Below are 21,147 nucleotides of genomic sequence, written 5' to 3'. Positions count from 1 at the left end.
ATCCTGATGAGGAAAAAACATGAAAACACGTTTTTTTTTTTACATGTAAAAGAAATCTATACTACAACTTTTAGATATTTTTAAATAACAGTTTATCATTTTGATCCTTTTCAAAAGGGATTTTTAATCTTTTTCCAGTTTGGAGAATCGACATAAACATCTTAAAAGTTTAAAGCCTGAGCAAAGACGTGATTGGTTCATTAGTTTTTCAATCTGAAAAAAATGATTGGGTCCATTAACAAAATGGAAAAAAACTTCAAACAAAACAAGTTTATTAACAGTTTAATTCTGTGTGATTTGTGAAGCTTAATGTGATGCAACAGTTGTCTAGCAAGGGGCAGAAAACCATTATTACATTGTAGGCAACTCTGGTCGTGGAGTGGCGCAGTCCTGCAGCTGTTAGGAGTTTCCCTGCTGCAACACACCTGGCACACGTCAGACATAAGAACAGACTTGTGCAGAGCCTGACACCAAACTGTGCTAATTGGCCGCTAATTTGAATGAGGTGTGTTGCAGCAGGGAAACTCCCAACGTCTGCAGGGAAACTCCCAACATCTGTAGAGAAACTCCCAACATCTGTAGGGAAACTCCCAACATCTGTAGAGAAACTCCCAACATCTGCAGGGAAACTCCCAACATCTGCAGAGAAACTCCCAACATCTGCAGAGAAACTCCCAACATCTGCAGGGAAACTCCCAACATCTGTAGAGAAACTCCCAACATCTGTAGAGAAACTCCCAACATCTGCAGGGAAACTCTCAACATCTGCAGGGAAACTCCCAACATCTGTAGAGAAACTCCCAACATCTGCAGAGAAACTCCCAACATCTGCAGAGAAACTCCCAACATCTGCAGGGAAACTCCCAACATCTGTAGAGAAACTCCCAACATCTGTAGAGAAACTCCCAACATCTGTAGAGAAACTCCCAACATCTGCAGAGAAACTCCCAACATCTGCAGAGAAACTCCCAACATCTGTAGAGAAACTCCCAACATCTGTAGAGAAACTCCCAACATCTGCAGAGAAACTCCCAACATCTGTAGAGAAACTCCCAACATCTGTAGAGAAACTCCCAACATCTGCAGAGAAACTCCCAACATCTGCAGAGAAACTCCCAACATCTGTAGAGAAACTCCCAACATCTGCAGAGAAACTCCCAACATCTGCAGAGAAACTCCCAACATCTGCAGAGAAACTCCCAACATCTGTAGAGAAACCCCCAACATCTGTAGAGAAACTCCCAACATCTGCAGAGAAACTCCCAACATCTGTAGAGAAACTCCCAACATCTGTAGAGAAACTCCCAACATCTGCAGAGAAACTCCCAACATCTGTAGAGAAACTCCCAACATCTGCAGAGAAACTCCCAACATCTGTAGAGAAACTCCCAACATCTGTAGAGAAACTCCCAACATCTGCAGAGAAACTCCCAACATCTGCAGAGAAACTCCCAACATCTGTAGAGAAACTCCCAACATCTGTAGAGAAACTCCCAACATCTGTAGAGAAACTCCCAACATCTGTAGGGAAACTCCCAACATCTGCAGAGAAACTCCCAACATCTGCAGAGAAACTCCCAACATCTGTAGAGAAACTCCCAACATCTGTAGAGAAACTCCCAACATCTGCAGGGAAACTCCCAACATCTGTAGAGAAACTCCCAACATCTGTAGAGAAACTCCCAACATCTGCAGGGAAACTCCCAACATCTGTAGAGAAACTCCCAACATCTGCAGGGAAACTCCCACCATCTGCAGGGAAACTCCCAACATCTGCAGGGAAACTCCCAACATCTGTAGAGAAACTCCCAACATCTGCAGGGAAACTCCCAACATCTGTAGAGAAACTCCCAACATCTGTAGGGAAACTCCGTAGAGAAACTCCCAACATCTGTAGAGAAACTCCCAACATCTGTAGAGAAACTCCCAACATCTGTAGAGAAACTCTCAACATCTGCAGGGAAACTCCCAACATCTGTAGAGAAACTCCCAACATCTGTAGAGAAACTCCCAACATCTGCAGGGAAACTCCCAACATCTGTAGAGAAACTCCCAACATCTGTAGAGAAACTCTCAACATCTGCAGGGAAACTCCCAACATCTGTAGAGAAACTCCCAACATCTGCAGAGAAACTCCCAACATCTGCAGGGAAACTCCCAACATCTGTAGAGAAACTCCCAACATCTGTAGAGAAACTCCCAACATCTGTAGAGAAACTCCCAACATCTGCAGAGAAACTCCCAACATCTGTAGAGAAACTCCCAACATCTGTAGAGAAACTCCCAACATCTGTAGAGAAACTCCCAACATCTGTAGAGAAACTCTCAACATCTGTAGAGAAACTCCCAACATCTGTAGAGAAACTCTCAACATCTGCAGAGAAACTCCCAACATCTGTAGAGAAACTCTCAACATCTGCAGGGAAACTCCCAACATCTGTAGAGAAACTCCCAACATCTGTAGAGAAACTCCCAACATCTGCAGAGAAACTCCCAACATCTGTAGAGAAACTCCCAACATCTGCAGAGAAACTCCCAACATCTGTAGAGAAACTCTCAACATCTGCAGGGAAACTCCCAACATCTGCAGGGAAACTCCCAACATCTGTAGAGAAACTCCCAACATCTGCAGAGAAACTCCCAACATCTGTAGAGAAACTCTCAACATCTGCAGGGAAACTCCCAACATCTGTAGAGAAACTCCCAACATCTGTAGAGAAACTCCCAACATCTGTAGGGAAACTCCCAACATCTGCAGGGAAACTCCCAACATCTGTAGAGAAACTCCCAACATCTGCAGGGAAACTCCCAACATCTGTAGAGAAACTCCCAACATCTGTAGGGAAACTCCCAACATCTGTAGAGAAACTCCCAACATCTGCAGAGAAACTCCCAACATCTGCAGGGAAACTCCCAACATCTGTAGAGAAACTCCCAACATCTGTAGAGAAACTCCCAACATCTGCAGGGAAACTCCCAACATCTGTAGAGAAACTCCCAACATCTGCAGGGAAACTCCCAACATCTGTAGAGAAACTCTCAACATCTGCAGAGAAACTCCCAACATCTGCAGGGAAACTCCCAACATCTGTAGAGAAACTCCCAACATCTGCAGGGGAACTCCCAACATCTGCAGGGGATAACTACGCGTTCGATCACGGACTCAGTGTCGGCTTGGAGTTCTTGTTCAGGCGTCTTGCTTTGCGGTGATGGAGGTGAAATGGTCGGTGGTTTTCCTTCAGAAAAGGATCGGGTTTGCAATCAGAAGTCAGATTTAGAATCTAAATTCAACTGAAACCTGAAATGAAAGCAATCTGGAAACTGGTTGACTAGATGGGACCAGATCAGACTGGATCAGACAGAGTTGAGTCTGGTCGATGAAATACAACAAGTTTTAAAACATTTGGACTAAATGGAGTCGAGCTGCCCGCAGCTGTTTGCTGTTAGTGTAAGAGCCCAAATTGTTTGCGACTGTTGTGAAAGCTGATCATTTGAGCTCCTAATGTGAGACGAGTCGGGCCATTGTTTTTACTGGGAAAGAATATGTAATAAAAATCACTCTAGGAATTAAAAACAGATATATTTGGCTAATTAAATGGGAGTTGATGCAAATGTTTTCTTTGTAACGCAGCTGTAGTTAAAACTGACACATGAATTGATTTTACATTTGGGATGAATTTGCTGTCCTGATCCAGTCTTTGCTGGGCTGACTGATTATATGTAAGGAAAGTTTTCAGACTGAAATGATAAACAGTTTGTAGTTTGCTTCGACCTCCCGTTACTTCTTGTTAATTAATATTAGATCATTGTTATTTTCTTCTCGTTCCTGAGAGAAACGGACATAAACAGCCTCGTCCCTGTTTCATGATGAACCCTCCTCTGGTTTAACAACCTCGGGCATTTCCTCCATGTTTCATGCACTACTTCTGCGCTGGTGGAGATCCTTTGGAGCAGTGTTTTCCAACCACTGTGCTGACCACAGAGACCCTCGGTGTGCCCTGAGAAATGGTCAGATTTCACCTGACTGGTCTAAAAAGCAGCTCTGTGTTCATCCAGGAGGCCCAGGTGGAAGATAATAAAATTCCTGTCTTTATCCTCTTTCTATTCAAGACACACAAGATGACTTTATATGAATAATATGGGCTTTTTTTCGGTTTGTGGTGTGCCTTGTGAGTTTTCAGTGAAAAAGGTTGAAAAACACGGTTTTAGAGGAATTTTTGTTCGATGACTGAAAAAAAAGATGAATTTGAATGTTTTGTTTCATACTGTTGTTGGAAACGCTACGTCCTTTTGATGTTCATGTTGTCTTGACGTCCATGCTGTGAACACACCTCTACTGATATATCTATATAGATCTATATGCTAGAAATGTTGTGATGTTGTCCTGATGGTCACTTCCACTCAGCTTATTTTATACATTGTGCAATTTTTGGCAGCATGATTGTGCAAAAAAGTACATTTAGATGTTGAACTAATGACTCACTTTACATTTTTATGCAATAAAAGTTGTTGGAAAAATGTTTTTATATTGTTTTATTTTAGTGATGATTAGCAGCAGCTGTGAAACAAGCAAGGGGAGGACATGCATCACGTCTGCGCTGCCAAGAAAACAAGAAGCTGTCTGCGTAGCATCGGACTGTGACCAGGTCAGATAGAAGAAGCTGAAAAACCTGTCAGACCTTCAGATGGATGTTTAGAGAACTTTTCCAGAGGATCAATGTATGTCTGTATCAATGTACAGTATATATATGTGTTTTTGTCTTTATGTATGTATATATTCAAGTATATATTTATACATGTACATACGCATATTAGGACATACTATATGACACATACTGTACTACGACAACTGCAGCTATTCTTCCTGGGGTCCAACACATAGAATACAGAACATTTCCCATTATAAGCAAAAAATAAAAGTAAATGTAACATAGGAAAAGAAAATTAAACTAAAAACAAAATAAAAGATAATCCTGTTATACTCAACTGTAAATCAAAACAATACATATTCATATCTTCTACTACAAAACATTGATATATATGATACGTACATAGATATATACATATATATGTATGCATGCATGTGTATATATATATATATATATATAGATATATAGATATATATAGATATATATATCTATATATATATATATAGATATATATACATACATATATGTATATAAATATGTATGTGTATATATATATATATATATATATAGATATATATAGATATATATATCTATATATATACATACATATATGTATATAAATATGTATGTGTATATATACGCCAGCAAAAGACCCGTTTTACAAAGCTATTAATATAATTTATAAAAATATCACTGCAGTGTTACTGCATGAAGTAGATACTGTGTATCTACTTAACAGATAGTAACAATGTCACCGTTTTTACAGTCGTATCTTGTTAGCAGTGTTTGGGACAACAGTTCCATGCCACCTTGTTTCTGTTGATCCCTGTTTCATTAAACTGTTTGTGTTCTTTTTGTTAGATAGCTCCAAAAGGAAAATACAGACACCTCAAACCCAAAACATTCAAGTTTTTCCAACGCTGAATTACCTGCAGAAAACAACTATCTTCCTTTTATCCATTTCCCTCAGCCAGTCCTCAGAGTTAGAGCTGTTTGGAGGGGACAGGCGCCTTGGCCATGGGGGGGGGGACAGGAGCTACAGCGGGGGCCCTTGCCCATCCCCTCCCATTGGGGTCTTTCTCCCCTCCATTTTACTCACAACTTAGACACTATTACATTTACACAAGCAGCACACACACTTAACACACACACACACACACACACACACACAAACAAGGGAATGCTGGGGAGGGGGGGTCTGGCTGTCTGGCAGCAGCTGGTCCCACCCCCCCACGGCCACCCCTTTTTCTACTTGCACTACAACCACGACCCACCCATGCACACACCACAGAGGCGGGCGGGTGGGAGGGGCAGGGGTCTTCCTATGTCCCCTCTTCATGGGGGGCGCTCGGGGTACGGGGGGCGGGGCGCTGCGGGGGGCCCTCTGTCCTGGGCGATGCCTGGGCCGCATGAGGGGGCCTGCAGGGTCTCTGGTTCGCTGCATAAGTGTGTGTGTGTGTGTGTGTGGGGAGTTCAGGTCTGGGGCCTGCAGTCCTCCGGCTGTAGCTGGGGGGGGGTTGATTGGGAGGGGGAGGGAGGATTGAATGGGAGGAGGTGTGTGGGAGGGAGGGAGGGGGGTGTGTGGAATGGGAGGGAGGGGTGGGGCGGGGAGGGGGGTAGGGGGTTGGAGGAAGGGGGGGGGGGGGTGTTGGGGACAGTAGGGCTTGGGAGGGAGAGGGATGGGGAGGGTGCTGGAGAGGGGGGATAGGAAGCAGCGGGAGGGTTGTGGGGAGGGGTTGTTGGGGGGAGGGTCTACGGACGTGTCCTTGTCCTTGGGGATCCCGCCCCTGGTATCGTGGTGGCGCCGGCCCGCGATGGTTCTGCTCTGGGTGGGCGGGGCCCGCTGGGTCTTGGCCGGGGGGACGGGTGGTCCTGGGGCCTGTGGGCTGCCGGCTCTCTGTGCGGCCCGCGCTTCAGCACCCGGCGCCCGCCGGGCCGGCGTGCCGTCGCCCTGTGCTACCCGGTGCCCCTGCCTCGTGGCGCCGGGTGGCGCCTGCCTGGAGGCTTCCACTGCTCTGGGCTTCGGGGGACGGAGGCTCTCTCTGCTTTGCCTGCCCGGGCTCTGTGCGCGGTGGGCTTGCCGGGCCCTGGGGGCCTTGGCTTCCTCCCCTACGCCTCGGGTCGTGGTCGTGCTCCCCTACAAGCACTCAGCTGATCTTTGATTGCATGATCACAGGTTGAACACTCACACGTGCACGCCCACATGCGCTCACCTTCCCATCTGCTTCCTACTAAATGTTGCTGATGACTCTCTGTAGGTATGTTTAATAACGGTTGGTATTTTATTCATTCATTTACTTTTTTTACTTTTATTTTTCATTTTTTTGTCTGTTTTTGAATATTGTCACTATCCTACTGATGTCTTGTTGTATTTTTTCAGTACTTTATATTGTTTTGCAAATACTGTAACTTGAGCAGCTTCGACACGCCTTTCTTTTCTCTCTCTCTTTTTCCTCCTTTCAGTTCCTCTTTTTTTCCTCTTTCCCTGCCAGGTGCAGCTCGGCCATATCAAGACTGGCGATGATTGCAAAATGATAAAAGTAAAATAAATAAATAAATAAAATAAAATAATTATCATAATAATAAAAATATTCAGATTATCAAGGGCAGCTATTTACATGAGATGTCTCCCTTGACAGAGCAAATCTGTCTGGCATAAATACGGCACGCAGATTGTTCTGTATGCTGAGATGCTGGACAGAACAGGTTAAAAAAACAAAAAAAAAAAAAAGAGTTAGAGCTGATGTTGTGGAGCAGCTCCTGCGACATGCATGTTGACAATCTGTTAGTAAGTCATTCAAATCAAAGTAATTTGTTCAAATATGACACGTTCCATAATTTTACTTATTACAGGATGGAGACTAACTGGTTGGCTGTTTGCTCCTGAAAATGGAAATTTCTTATTGTTCGGCAGTGGAACTATCTTGTGACGTTTCCACTGTTGTTGATCCCGACAGCTGGAAATACGCGTATCTGACAGATAGGTGGCGCTACTTCTTCTGTGTCCATTTTTAGAAGCCTACCATCAGTATGATCAATGTTTGGAGTTTGTTTTTACTAGTTTTATTATATTTTCAACTGTCTCTATACACACTTTTAAATTGAAAAGAACATTGTTTATCTTTAATGATTTCATATGTCATTAAAAGGTTAGATATGTTAATAATATCCATATATTATCATTCATGTTATTAACTTTATGTATGAGGTATTTATTTAGAGCTTTTCTTCCTGTCAATTCATTTAACGTTTTCCATACTTTTTGCTGTCATGTTTAATATCACTATTCCTATATTAATAATGTTTTTTTTCTTTTTTAGTCGGTTTAATTTAGTAACAGAATTTCTTAGGTTACGATATATAATCCAGAGCGACTCGTATCCTGCTAGTGTTGCAGGTTTCTGGGCCAACCAGGGTGTACAGCTGCCTCTGACTGTGCATTTCCCAGAGCAACGTGTTTGTCGACTACTGGCAACAAAATTTTTTCAAATTTGTTTAAAGTTAAGATCGGGCTACTTTCATTTAAGGTTTGGCTTTTAATTCCCTCAACAAAGCATTCAGTAATAAACATTTAGGATAATCTTTTGAAGATAATTTTGGGTCCAGTTTTTGTAACATTTGCTTTCGTGACTACGGCCACCATGTCGTGATCACTACAACCAATAGGCTGAAAAAGCTGTGAGACATTGTGGTCAATACATGTTGATCTCTCTTTACATGTAAGACATATTCTAGTTAGTAGGTGTATTTATTAGCTGGCAAACACCACAAGCTGTGGTAGTAGTTAACATTCTGGGTGTTTTTTTTAAACAGTTTTGGTCTAACCAATTAATATTAAAGTCTCCACTTAAATATATCTCCTTACTCATCACACTGATATCGTCTATCATTTGACATATTTTATTAAAGTACACAGTATTGGCACTAGGAGGTCTGTAGAAGCTTACTGCTAAGGTCGGTTTAAGATGAGGAAGATGTATTTGTTGCCACAGTTCTTCAATATCAAAGTCCATCAAGTCTTCTCTAATTCTTGTAGGTATACATTTCTGAATTAAAATATCAAGCCAACGACCAAATGCATTTCTACCTCTCCTATATATGTTTTATCTGTTGCTGTTTAAAGTTCAAATGTAGAATCAATGTGTTTCAGACACTGCCAGTATTTGTACATTATCATTATAAAGAATTTCACTAATTTGATTCGATTTATTTCTGATGCTGTTTATGTTTACATGTCCTTTATTCAGTAATTTGTGTTTTTCTGTAGAGATTTCAGCCATGGGTATGAGATAGAGATCTTGGCTAGTAACACTGAACAGACCTGTTAATAAGTGTCCACAACTAGCTTAGGAGTGCTGCTGCGAGGCTGGATGACCAGTTTATCTTGTCTGAAGAATGCAGTTTACTCTGTCATGTCCCACTTGTAACTTTGGCACAAGTTCTTTCCTTTCCTGAAGATGTTAGTTCCTTCCAGGTATTTTGCTCTCTGAAGTACTGTAGATCTTTGGGTCTTTGAAATTTTACTGCACTTGGTCTGGGTCTCTCTCCCAGTACAATGTGCTCTCTCTACCTCAATGTATACTATAAAACATTTTGACACATACTATACTATGACATATCTTGACACATGCTATAGTATGACATCAGTTATCACACATTTTATACAATGATACAATATACTCACATTTTATAGCACATACTATACTATGACATATTTTGGCACATAGAATACTGTTGTTACACATCTAATACTGTGACATTTTTGACACATTATATATATACAATGACGTTTTTAGACATACTTAACTATGACATAATATGATATAGATACTATACAGTGACATGACACGTGTTAAACTATTGACATTTTTTTTTAAACATACAATACTATGTTGTGACACAATACTGACATTTTTGACACGTACAATACTGTGTCGTAACATACAATACATGACATTTTTTTTCATTTCCAATACAATGACAATTTTCTGACATGCAATACTATGGCATTTTTGACACAATACTGTTGTGACATACATCTTTTTTTCTTTTTCTTTTTTTTTTTTTACATATTATAATATGACATTTTTTACACACACAATACTGACATTTTTTGACACATACAGTATTATGACATTTTTTGACATATTATACTGTGACTTTTTGACACGTACTATAGTTTGACATTTTCTGTCACATACAATACTGACATTTTTGACACCACTATGTTGTTACACACAATACTATGACATTTTTTACACATACTACGGTATGACATTTTTGACAAATCACAATGTAACACATACAATACTATCACATTTTTTTTACACATAATATACTATGACATTTTCTGACACATACAATACTGACATTTTTGACACATACAATACTGTGTCTTAACACATACAATACTATGACATATTTTGTCATATTCAATACCATGACATTTTTTAGACTAACTATACATTGAAGTTTTCAGACACATACAATACTGTGTCATGACATACAATACTATGACTTTTTTTTATTTTTTTTATATCAAATACAATTACATTCTTTGACACGCAATTCTCATATTTTTTTACACATAACTGACATTTTTTGACACATCACTATGTTGTAACATACAATACTATGAAATTTTTTGACACATACTAGAGTATGACATTTTCTGACATACCATACTGACAGTTTTGACACATCACCATTTTGTGACACATACTAGATGTAAATGTCAGTTAATTTTGTTCATGGCAAATGGTGCGGCTCTGCCACTTTGCATTATTTAGGCTTTTATTTTGAAGAGCACCGTTCTTCTTCTCCTACTTTCCGTCATTGTCGCTACTTCCTGTTATCGCCAGAGTCACGCACTGCATTGAAACCGCAGAGTTTGTAAAATATTTAAAAAATTTGGTAACTTGGGCGGGCGGGGTCACATTGGCATGATCACTCTTCTCTGAACACGTTCCACTCTGGATGTTCTGCATGTGTCAGAGTCACTGAGTCATCCAGCAAGTTCATTCATTAACAGCAGGTAGCTCTCTTTCTGTCTTTCTGATTTACATTGCTTATTTCTGGTCCTCCTGATTGTCAATGGTTTTGTTCTCCACAGGGACCATGAATCTAGAGTTGGCTTGTGGGTGTGTATATATATGTGTGCGTGTATGTACATATGTATATAGGCGGGTATACACATTTGCATTTTTCTCTTTCTCTTGTTTTCTCTTCTTTTCTGTTCTCTTTCTGTCCCTCTTCTGTCCTCTCTGGTCAGGTCCAGCAGCATAAACTCTGTAATACGAACAAATATCCAAAACTGATAGAGAAATAAAATAGAAATACAAGGGGATCATTATATCTATAAAGCTTCCCTTGGCAAAATAAATTCGCTAAGCAGAACACAGATCCAGGACATCATTCTTCTTGCTTAAATGCTGCACACTTGTATTCTGTTGAAACATGTAAGGATTTATTTAATAATGTTTTATTTCTGGGTCTTTGTTGTATGTTATATTTTACATGAAAGGATGGCCACTGTGAGATGTGTGTGAGGACAGAATGCAAGAGGGTAGAGCTCAAACTTAGCGCCCTTTGAAGCAGAAGGAGGTAGGAAAAGTCATGTGTCAGTACCTCTGCATTCATTGTGAATTGCTCATTTATTTTTTGGCAAAAGGAAAGTATTATGATTCCTTAATTAACAGGACTGTAATTCATAAGTTTAAAACGCTGATATCATGTGAATTTTCATTATTTATGTTTACTGAAATGATGTGCATTAAATTTAAAATGCAGAAATTATTCACATATTTTGTTTATTGAAATATTGTACAATGGCCTTTGTATTATGTCCAGTTTATAGTTTTCACCGTGCCACGTGTCAGAATGCCAGGAGAAAGGAAGGAGATAATTAAGGTTGCACCAGTTGAAGCTCTCTGTGTTTTGTGTGGTTAATCCAAGCGGCTGCGACGCTAGACTATGACGTTTTTTGACACGTACATTACTATGTCGTGACATAGAATACTATGGCATTTTTGACAGATAAAATACTGTATTGTAAAACATAATACTGACATTTTTTGACACATTATACTGTGACTTTTTTACGCATACTAAAGTATGAATTTTTTGACACATACAATATTTTGTTGTGACAAACAATACTTTACACACACATCACTATTTGTGACAATACCATGACAGTTTTTGACACATACAATACAGTCATGGCACATACTATATGTGGCACCCAGGACTTTTTTAATGATAAAAGACACCCCCCAACAATTTTTCATGCTATTTCTTATGTGTTTTGCTTGTTTTTGCTGTTTGGCACACCCATATCTACCTGTGAAGGTTTTAACAGTAATTTGTGGCGTTATACCACTTTCCACCAGTAGATGGCAGTGGTGGCGCAAGGGAAGTGACTGGGTTCCGTGCGTTGCCTAGAAACGGCTTAGTCCAAGCGCAACTCGCCAGCTGTTAAGCCAGAAAGACGTGCCATCTCTAAAATATTGTATTTTCTGTGTTTACAGAATTTAAAAAAAGTCATCCTGTTGCACACCAGTTCATGCCTCGTTCTTGAAGTGTGTAACATATACTATGAACTTTTTTTAGAACACAACACTGCATCGTGATACAAACAATACTATATTTTGATAGACACAACACTATTACATTTTTTGACACATACAATACTATGACTTTTTTTTTTTTTTTTAACACATACTGTACTCCGATGTTTTTGGGTTTTTGAAAGATACAGAAGATCATTCCTGCCAGCAGCCATCAGCCTCCGGAACAACACCTCCTCTAGTTATTATTATTATATACTACAGTATTTCCCTTTGGGGATTAATAAAGTATTTTCATTTCATTTCATTTCATATGTATATATATGCAAGTTTACATATTTGTGTGTAAACATGCGGGGCTCTAAATCAGGGACTGAGGTTTTAGAAATGACCCAGAAAGTCATGATTTCTAGGTTTTCCATCTTAAATAAATGATGTTTAGATGCAGTTTCAGTTTGTGTGTCTAAAGTAAAACCAGGGACCTGGCAGCTCCAGATCAAGTTGCTGGAGCTGTTGGAGGCGCGTCTCGGTGGTGGACGGAGGTCGTCCTCATTCAGCTGCAGTCTAAGCCTGATGCGTTTCCCCGATGTGGCTGCTGTCGGGTAGAATTCAGCTGATTGGCTGCTTTCAGAGCTTCCTATGTGATGTTCAGTTCTAAAAGCAGCCTGCAGGTCTGCAGGCTGACATGTGAAACTGGCTGGAACAGGTCTGCCATCTGATCCGTCATGCTCTCATCAGCGTGTCGGGTCCTGATGTTTTCACCTGAACTTTATCGACATTTACAGAAAACTGAGACAGACTGAAAACACTCGTTTATTATGCTGCATTTTATCATCACAAGGAGCTTCAGATGATAAAATGCTGCTAAATCATCAGTACTGAACTTCTTATGGACTAAAAACTTTTTAACTTCATCCTAAACTAGTTACAGCTTTAAAACGTGAATGTTTTTGTTTTGAATTTTACTTCAGCTCATTTTTTAAGTCTGGCGTCAACAAACGTCCCGGACTGGTTGTGGACAACAAGCAGCCAGACGTCAAACTATAAACCAGTTCTTACATGATGGTGATAAACCAGTAAAACGAAAGTTTTTAAAAATGTTTACTGCAGATAAAAACATACAAAAAACAACAACAAAAAAATGCACTCTCCTTTCCTATTGGTGGAAAACCAGATCAACCAATCAGATAATCTAAAAAAGCAGATTTATTATTCGTCTTCTTGTCGTAGTTATAACCGTCTTCATTCTAAGTTTTTCATTAATGATCAATGTCAAATCAAATCAAACTTTATAAACCAGAAGTTAAATAACCTTAAGAAACAGTGAAAAGAAGTAAGAGCAACAATAAAAGAAACCAAAAAAAAAGCACAACAGGACTTCAAAATAATGTACTAAAAATAAGAAATCTAATGAAATAATTAAAAAATAAATACAACAATAAATTAAGTAAATTACGATATGAAAATAGAATAAAATAAAATTTAGTTAAATGCTAATCTAATAAGGTCTTGAGCCTCTTCTTCCCTGAGGCCCTCTGGCAGGCTGGTCCACAGTCCAGGACCATAACAGTGGAAAGAGGTCTCACCGTATGTCTTAGTTCTGACTTTAGGAACCACTAAAAGGCCGGTACCAGAGGACCTCAGGGTACACAAGGGCTCATCTTTAATAAGAGGGTCAGATAAATAAGAAGGCCCAAGACCATTAAGACATTTAAAAAACAAGTAAAAGAATCTTAAAATCCCTCCTGAAGCGCACAGGAAGCCGATGCAGCGATTTAAAAACTGGAGTAAGGTGTTCCCGCCCTCTGGTCCTCGTACCGCTGAGTTCTGTGGCAACGAGGCTGGAGAGAGACCAGAGAGCAGGGCGTTGCAGTAATCTACTGGAAATAAAAGCATCAGCACCTCTGTGCTGGCAGGAGACGGGCGACTCTGGAGATGTTCTTGCTTTTGTTACAGTTTTTATGTGTGGAATAAAATCCAGCTCAGAGTCACTGGGGGGGATTAAGATGTTGTAATTCTGATAAAAGGATCTCTCTTGTCTTCAGGACTGAAAATAAAACTTCAGTAATATCAGTACTAATTACTACTGATACTACTACTACACAACATGACGACCAGTATTTACTGGTATTATTGTAAAAGTGCACAAGTAGGTAGGGTGTGCCCTCCCGCCATCGCTGCCGCCCCTCAGCATCCCGGAGGGGGTTTGCTGGTGACGCTGATGGGGGTAGCTGGCCTTCGGGGGTTACGCACCCTGCTGACATGGGGGGGCCCTTGTCCCCAGGGCCCTCCCCGGGGTTGGGGGGGCTTTCAGGGCTCTGGGTTCGGTCCCCGCCTCTTGCCTGCTTGGCTGACAGGGGTTGGCGGGCTTCTGGCCAGGGTCCCCTGGGTCCTGCAGCCTCCGGCAGCCGGGCTGCTCCTGCTGGGCATTCTTCTCGCCCCCCCCCCCCCCATCCCGACACGTGGCCGTCCTGGCCGTGTAAATAAATTTTTATTGGCCTGAAATCCAAAAGGCTCCTCTTTTGGATTTCAGGTTTTTTTTAACTTTTAGTTTTTAACCCTTTAAATAGCAACACAAAACATCTGAAGTTTATTCAGTCCTTTGACTGACTTTAACACGTCCAATCAGATCAAAAAGACTTTTGGATGGTTTAATGGTTTAATGAACGTTGGTTTAATGCTGGAGCGAACGTTGATTAACGTTGGAACGAACGTTTCGCTGCTGCATTAAATCAACCTGATTTCTGCGTTGGCTTAAAAATGGTGGAACGAATCTACACACTGTGATGGACGAGTCATTCAAGGTTCAGAACTGGATCAGAACCTGGTCTGATGTTCAGATCAGAACCTGATCAGAACCTGGTCTGGTGTTCAGATCAGAACCAGATCAGAACCTGGTCTGGTGTTCAGATCAGAACCAGATCAGAACCTGATCAGAACCTGGTCTGGTGTTCAGATCAGAACCTGATCAGAACCTGGTCTGGTGTTCAGATCAGAACCAGATCAGAACCTGATCAGAACCTGGTCTGGTGTTCAGATCAGAACCTGATCAGAACCTGGTCTGGTGTTCAGATCAGAACCAGATCAGAACCTGATCAGAACCTGGTCTGGTGTTCAGATCAGAACCAGATCAGAACCTGGTCTGGTGTTCAGATCAGAACCAGATCAGACCCTGATCTGAATCAGAAAATAAAGTTTTATTTCATTTATTTATTTTGAATTATTTCTGAACAACCAACAACGTGAAAACGAGTCTGGAATCTTCTGGAAGGAAAATCAGGAAACGTGCAACAAACTGGCGTCAACATGAGACTTTATTGACGAGTGCTACATGTTCTGTAGGGATTGGTGAAAACCGGGTCAGAGGTCGACTGCAGGCGGGGTCAGGTGAGGAGGTGGGCGGAGCTCCAGATACGTTACTCGTACAGGAAAGGCTGGGCGCAGGGGGTGTAGTTGACGAACTCCTCGTCTTTGAACCACAGACCGACCTCCCTCTTGGCGTTCTCCAGGGTGTCGCTGCCGTGGATGATGTTCCTGCACAGAGGCGACCAATCAGAGACCAGCCATCAGGATCCAATCACAGGCCAGAATCCGGGGAATTTTTCAGCTCTATTTGTCATTTACGCAGATTTTAATATTTATTAGAATTTCTTTTGATATTTGACATTCATTATTATTCATCTCAGTTTCTTTTAATTCTATACTTTCTTGTTTAATATTTGGACAATTTTTATATTTGTTTAATAAGAATTTTCTTTTTTTTCTTTTGAAGTTAATGTTTTTGTTATTTAAAAAATATGGGTGGGGGGGGGGGGGCAAAATGTTTTGGTATGTTTTTATATATTATTTTCTTTTTAAAACTAACAATAAACATATATTTTTTCTTTTTAGACATTTTATCCAGAAATTTTAAATTTCTTATTAATTCTAATTTTTCTTTCTGATCATCAAAATGTTTTATTGATTATAAATTATGTAGATTTAACTCCTTTAAATTTTTAAATGTTTACTTCAAGCTTTAGTTTTATAATAATAATATAACTAATTTTTAGTTATTCTTGTATAAAATTTTCCCGGGTTTTTTATTTTTATTCATCATAATACTTCCTGCTTCTCAGCTTTTATAAACATAACATAAATCCAGAAGTTATTCACATAAACTTTAGTGGATTTCTATACATTCACATAGGAAATATTACATTTCTAATTTTTTTTTCTGTTTTTTATCGTTTTACTTTTTTTTACATTTTACAGAAAATTTTGGGGGAAAAAAATCAAAGTTTAATTAAATTATTTTACATTGATTTTGCCAGTTCAGAAATTTGGGGGAATTTTTAACAAAACTTAATCATCTGCAGATCTGCTGAACTGTTTTGCTTTGAACTGATAATTTGGCTCCAACAGGTTTCCGTAGTCGCCTCCAGCTCCAACAACATGAACATTCTCCCTGCAGGAACTGGAACTGGGATGGAGAAACCACCTGAACTTTGAGGTTGCTCACCTGCCGATGTTGATGCACAGGTCTCCACGGATGCTGCCGGGCTTGGAGTCAGCGGGGTTGGTCTCACCCAGCATCATCCTGGCCATCTTCACGATGTTCTGACCTTCCCAAACCTGCAACACATCGGCACATCTCTCACCAAAGCGTCACCAGTCCAGCTGGAAGTCTGGACCCGGTTCCAGCTAAACAACAACTATCAGGTCTGGAGACTTTCTCTGGTTCCTGCCTCATATTTACACTGGCAGTGTTTTGGAATATTATGGGATGGACAAGAGTCATGTTGTTTCTAACAGGGTGGAAAGATTCTGGCAAATCTGGGGACTTTGTTCTGAACTCCAGCTCCAGTTCTGGTCGAATCAGAGTCCAGCTGTTCCAGTTGGACCAGTTCACAGCTAGTTAGGAAAACCAGAATCCAGATCTTAGTATCATGGAGTCCATGTGGAAAAATAGTCCCTTTAATTCAGACATAATTACAGTACAGTACCTGACACTGTCCTTTCTGTTATAACAATAAGAACAAGACTTTACTATTATAGTCATAATAATAATAATAATGATTTCTAGTTTTATTGTTGCTGCGGCGTCGGTGTGAACAAACCAAATGGCTTGTTTAGCAGTCAGCTGTAAATGACACCTGCTTGAGGACACTTTGTCCTCCGGCGGGGCGAGACTGGTCTCTGTGTGATGGCTGAACAGCAGACGGCTTGAAAACAAGAAGGTGTGAAGATAAAAACAGAAAGATATCTGTACGACAGCATGGTGTGTGCTGTTTGTGTTAGTGTTACCATGGCGAGGATGGGTCCAGAGGACATGTATTTGCAGAGTCCACCGTAGAAAGGCATGTCCTTCAGGTCCTCGTAGTGCTTCTTCATGTGGTCTTCAGAGGACTGGACAGAGTAAAGACAGCAGGTTAATCAGGAGAAACTTCCTGCAGGCTGATCAATAATCAATGACAGTTTGTGTCTGCATGAGGCAGAAGCCTCGTCCACACTGGACAACAACCTCCCAGCAGCAGGGGGCGCTGCAGGGGTAGTCAACAGGTATTAACGACCCTTTTTTCTGTCCGTCACCATGGTTACCTGCAGGAATTTAGCAGCAACCATCTTGAAGCCTCGCTGCTCGAAGCGCTTGATGATCTCGCCACAGAGTCCTCTCTGGACGCCGTCGGGCTTCACAGCGATGAAGGTACGCTCCATGTCTGCTGAGGAGGCTGCAGAGAGATGGTCAGCGGGTTAGACGCCACAGAGTCCTGAACACAGAGTCCATTTTGGAACACAGAACAAGAAGCAAACCCTAAAACTAAAGATCTCCAACCTGACTAAATAAACCAATCAGAACCATGTGCAAAGATCTGAACATCTGCAGCTCTGGATCCACGTAAAGAACCGGGTTCAGAACGTAAAGTCTAGTCGGCTCTGATTGGTCAGCTTTCATGACCTCATCAGGTCCCTCCAACCAATCTTCATCAGCTTCACTAAGTTCATCTTCATCATCCGTGTTTTAGAGACGCAGGACGACGGGACCAGTTTCTGTCAGATCTGCTGGTCTTCAGGCAAAAGCCTACAGAAACCGGCTCAGAAGATGAGATCCAGTTCCAGCCTGCTGACCCGAGTCCGGTTCGTCCTGGTAGACAGGAGCAGGGGTCCAGTCCAAGGTCCGGGTCCAGGTCTGGGTCCAGTCCAGGTCCAGGTCCAGTCCAAGGTCCGGGTCCAGGTCTGGGTCCAGTCCAGGTCCAGGTCCAGTCCAAGGTCCGGGTCCAGGTCTGGGTCCAGTCCAGGTCCAGGTCCAGTCCAAGGTCCGGGTCCAGGTCTGGGTCCAGTCCAGGTCCAGGTCCAGGTCCAGTCCAAGGTCCAGGTCCAGGTCCAGTCCAAGGTCCGGGTCCAGGTCTGGGTCCAGTCCAGGTCCAGGTCCAGTCCAAGGTCCAGGTCCAGGTCCAGGTCCAGGTCCAAGTCCAGTCCGAATCCGTATCACGTCTCCGTCTTGAGTCTTGGTGGAGGAACCCGATCCCTGGTTCTGGTTTCCGTCCCAGCCCACCAACCGACAGCTGCAGCAGATTCTGGACGAAGCATCAGCGTCCCGGCTGCTAATTTTACCGCCTGCTGGAATCTGATGGCAGGATGCCGACGGCAGCTGGGACCAGACTGCTGTCCAGCTCAAATCCACCAGTCAGACCAGATCTCAGACCAGTTTCAGTCCCAACGACACGAGCCAAATCAGAAGCAGGCGTGCATACGGAAGCCCGGAGAGGTCAAAATATCACATAAATACTAAACAGCGTTAAACTGATATTTCTGTCTTTTTTTTTTTTTTTAGAGGAAATTGTTTTCATGCGAGTCCAGCGTCAGAATAATAAATAAAATGTATAAAATATGTCTTTGTCTTTCATAAGCAGATTTTATTGTTTCTCGTCACCTCTGATGTTTTATTCCTGTAATTGTTAGATTTATGTGATGATTAACAACACTTATGTGTTTTGAACTGATTTTAAGTTTCCGGTCCGTTCTGAGACCCAGAACCAGAAGGTGGGGCTTATTTGGACCAGACTACCAGAGGATTTATTTATCTAAGTTGAAGCAAATATTTAAAAATGGATTTTATACTTGCATTTGTGGCGTGTTCAGAAAAATCAGTCAGAATAAATACTATTAATCAAACCTTAAGGGATTGATTGGCATGTAGCTTGGCTTGTTTTGTACCTTTGAGCCTTCAGGGCCACCGTAGTTGCACATTCAGTCTGGTTTTTGTAGAAATAATTTACCCAGAATGGACCAAACCTGGAAGTTGGGCATTATTCGGACCTGTGACGAGGAAACCCGACCTGACGAAGAGTATTTGCAGTTGGTTCAGAGGACGGGTGGAAAACGGGTGGGGGACGGGTGGAGGACGGGTGCGGGACGGGTGGAAAACGGGTGGGGGACGGGTGGAGGACGGGTGGGGGACGGGTGGGGGACGGGTTGAAAACGTGGTGGGGGACGGGTGGAAAACGGGTGGGGGACGGGTGCGGGACGGGTGGGGGACGGGTGGAGGACGGGTGCGGGACGGGTGAAGGACGGGTGAAGGACGGGTGGAAAACGGGTGGAGGACGGGTGGGGGACAGGTGGAAAACGGATGGAGGACGGGTGCGGGACGGGTGCGGGACGGGTGGAGGACGGGTGCGGGACGGGTGGGGGGTGGGTGGAAAACGGGTGGAGGACGGGTGAAGGACGGGTGGGGGACGGGTGGAGGACGGGTTGAAAACGTGGTGGGGGACGGGTGGAAAACGGGTGGGGGACGGGTGCGGGACGGGTGGGGGACGGGTGGAGGACGGGTGCGGGACGGGTGAAGGACGGGTGGGGGACGGGTTGAAAACGTGGTGGGGGACGGGTGGAAAACGGGTGGGGGACGGGTGCGGGACGGGTGGGGGACGGGTGGAGGACGGGTGCGGGACGGGTGAAGGACGGGTGGGGGACGGGTGGAGGACGGGTGGGGGACGGGTGGAGGACGGGTGCGGGACGGGTGAAGGACGGGTGGGGGACGGGTGGAGGACGGGTGGGGGACGGGTGGAGGACGGGTGCGGGACGGGTGAAGGACGGGTGGGGGACGGGTGGGGGACGGGTGGAGGACGGGTGCGGGACGGGTGGGGGGTGGGTGGAAAACGGGTGGAGGACGGGTGGAGAACTAAACAGCTACACATGTGAAGCTTCCGCATGCATGAAGGAAATCATCACAAAAGACAAAGAGTCGCTCGGAGTCATTTTCTCCTCGTCTTTCCGAAGGAATTGCGACTTTACGCAAACAGAAGTTCGTGATCAGCGACAACGGTCGGTGGGAGGACAGAAATCTGGGCCGAGACCCCCGTCGCATGTTTGTCTGCATCCTGTCCAACACAATCTGGACACAAAGTTTCTGCTCGTGGAAAATCAGGAAAAACGTCCGGCTCAGATTTCCGCTAGCTTTGGGGTCACACGGAGCGTCGAGGCGCAAACCAAAGTGCTGAGTCATGGTGTGCATGCGGGATATCTACCTTGGGTCTGGGAGGCGAGGACAACTTGTGAAGACAACTGGCCGGTGGCAGCGATGAACACCGAGGCAGAGCAGGCCCAGAGCGGCTCTATTTAAAGGCTTCACCGTGGAGGGGTCGGGGGGGGTTGGCACACATCTTCAGAGCTGTGTCAGCTGCTGACAGATCCGTTGCTGGGGGGGGGGGGTTGAGGCCTGAAAACGTCTTTGAGTTGGAAAACATTCAGCTTCTTATGAAAAAAAAACCGCTGAAATTTCTCCACGAGGAAGAAACGAAAAGAACGACTCAAAGCTGTTTTCATCACTTTAATAACGTTTAACTTGCAGGTCCACAGTTTTTCAGAAACAAACAAATACACAGAAATAAACAGAAATAAACAAGGCACCTAACTTTGTAGAAAACGTCCAAATTTCCCAAAACTCCTGATGG

The 21,147-nt window shown here is 42.8% G+C and overlaps 1 protein-coding gene across 1 annotated transcript; it reads right to left on the bottom strand.

The window, feature by feature from the left end:
* Positions 1–15,513: 15,513 nt before the first annotated feature.
* On the bottom strand, positions 15,514–20,852 carry LOC306765886 (nucleoside diphosphate kinase B-like). Its single transcript, XM_079253417.1, has 5 exons — positions 20,722–20,852; positions 17,798–17,928; positions 17,504–17,605; positions 16,719–16,831; positions 15,514–15,751 (listed from the first exon to the last, which is right to left on the bottom strand). The coding sequence occupies exons 2-5, from the start codon at positions 17,912–17,914 to the stop codon at positions 15,634–15,636; spliced, it is 450 nt and encodes a 149-aa protein (XP_079109543.1). The 5' UTR covers positions 17,915–17,928; positions 20,722–20,852; the 3' UTR covers positions 15,514–15,633.
* Between the last annotated feature and the right edge of the window lie 295 nt (positions 20,853–21,147).

The sequence above is a fragment of the Telmatherina bonti genome, assembly GCF_933228915.1.
Source record: "Telmatherina bonti genome assembly, chromosome: 14".
In the NCBI taxonomy this organism is placed as follows: Eukaryota; Metazoa; Chordata; class Actinopteri; order Atheriniformes; family Telmatherinidae; genus Telmatherina; species Telmatherina bonti.
Note: the sequence above shows the minus strand (reverse complement) of the source record. Positions and strands in the feature narration are given on the sequence as shown.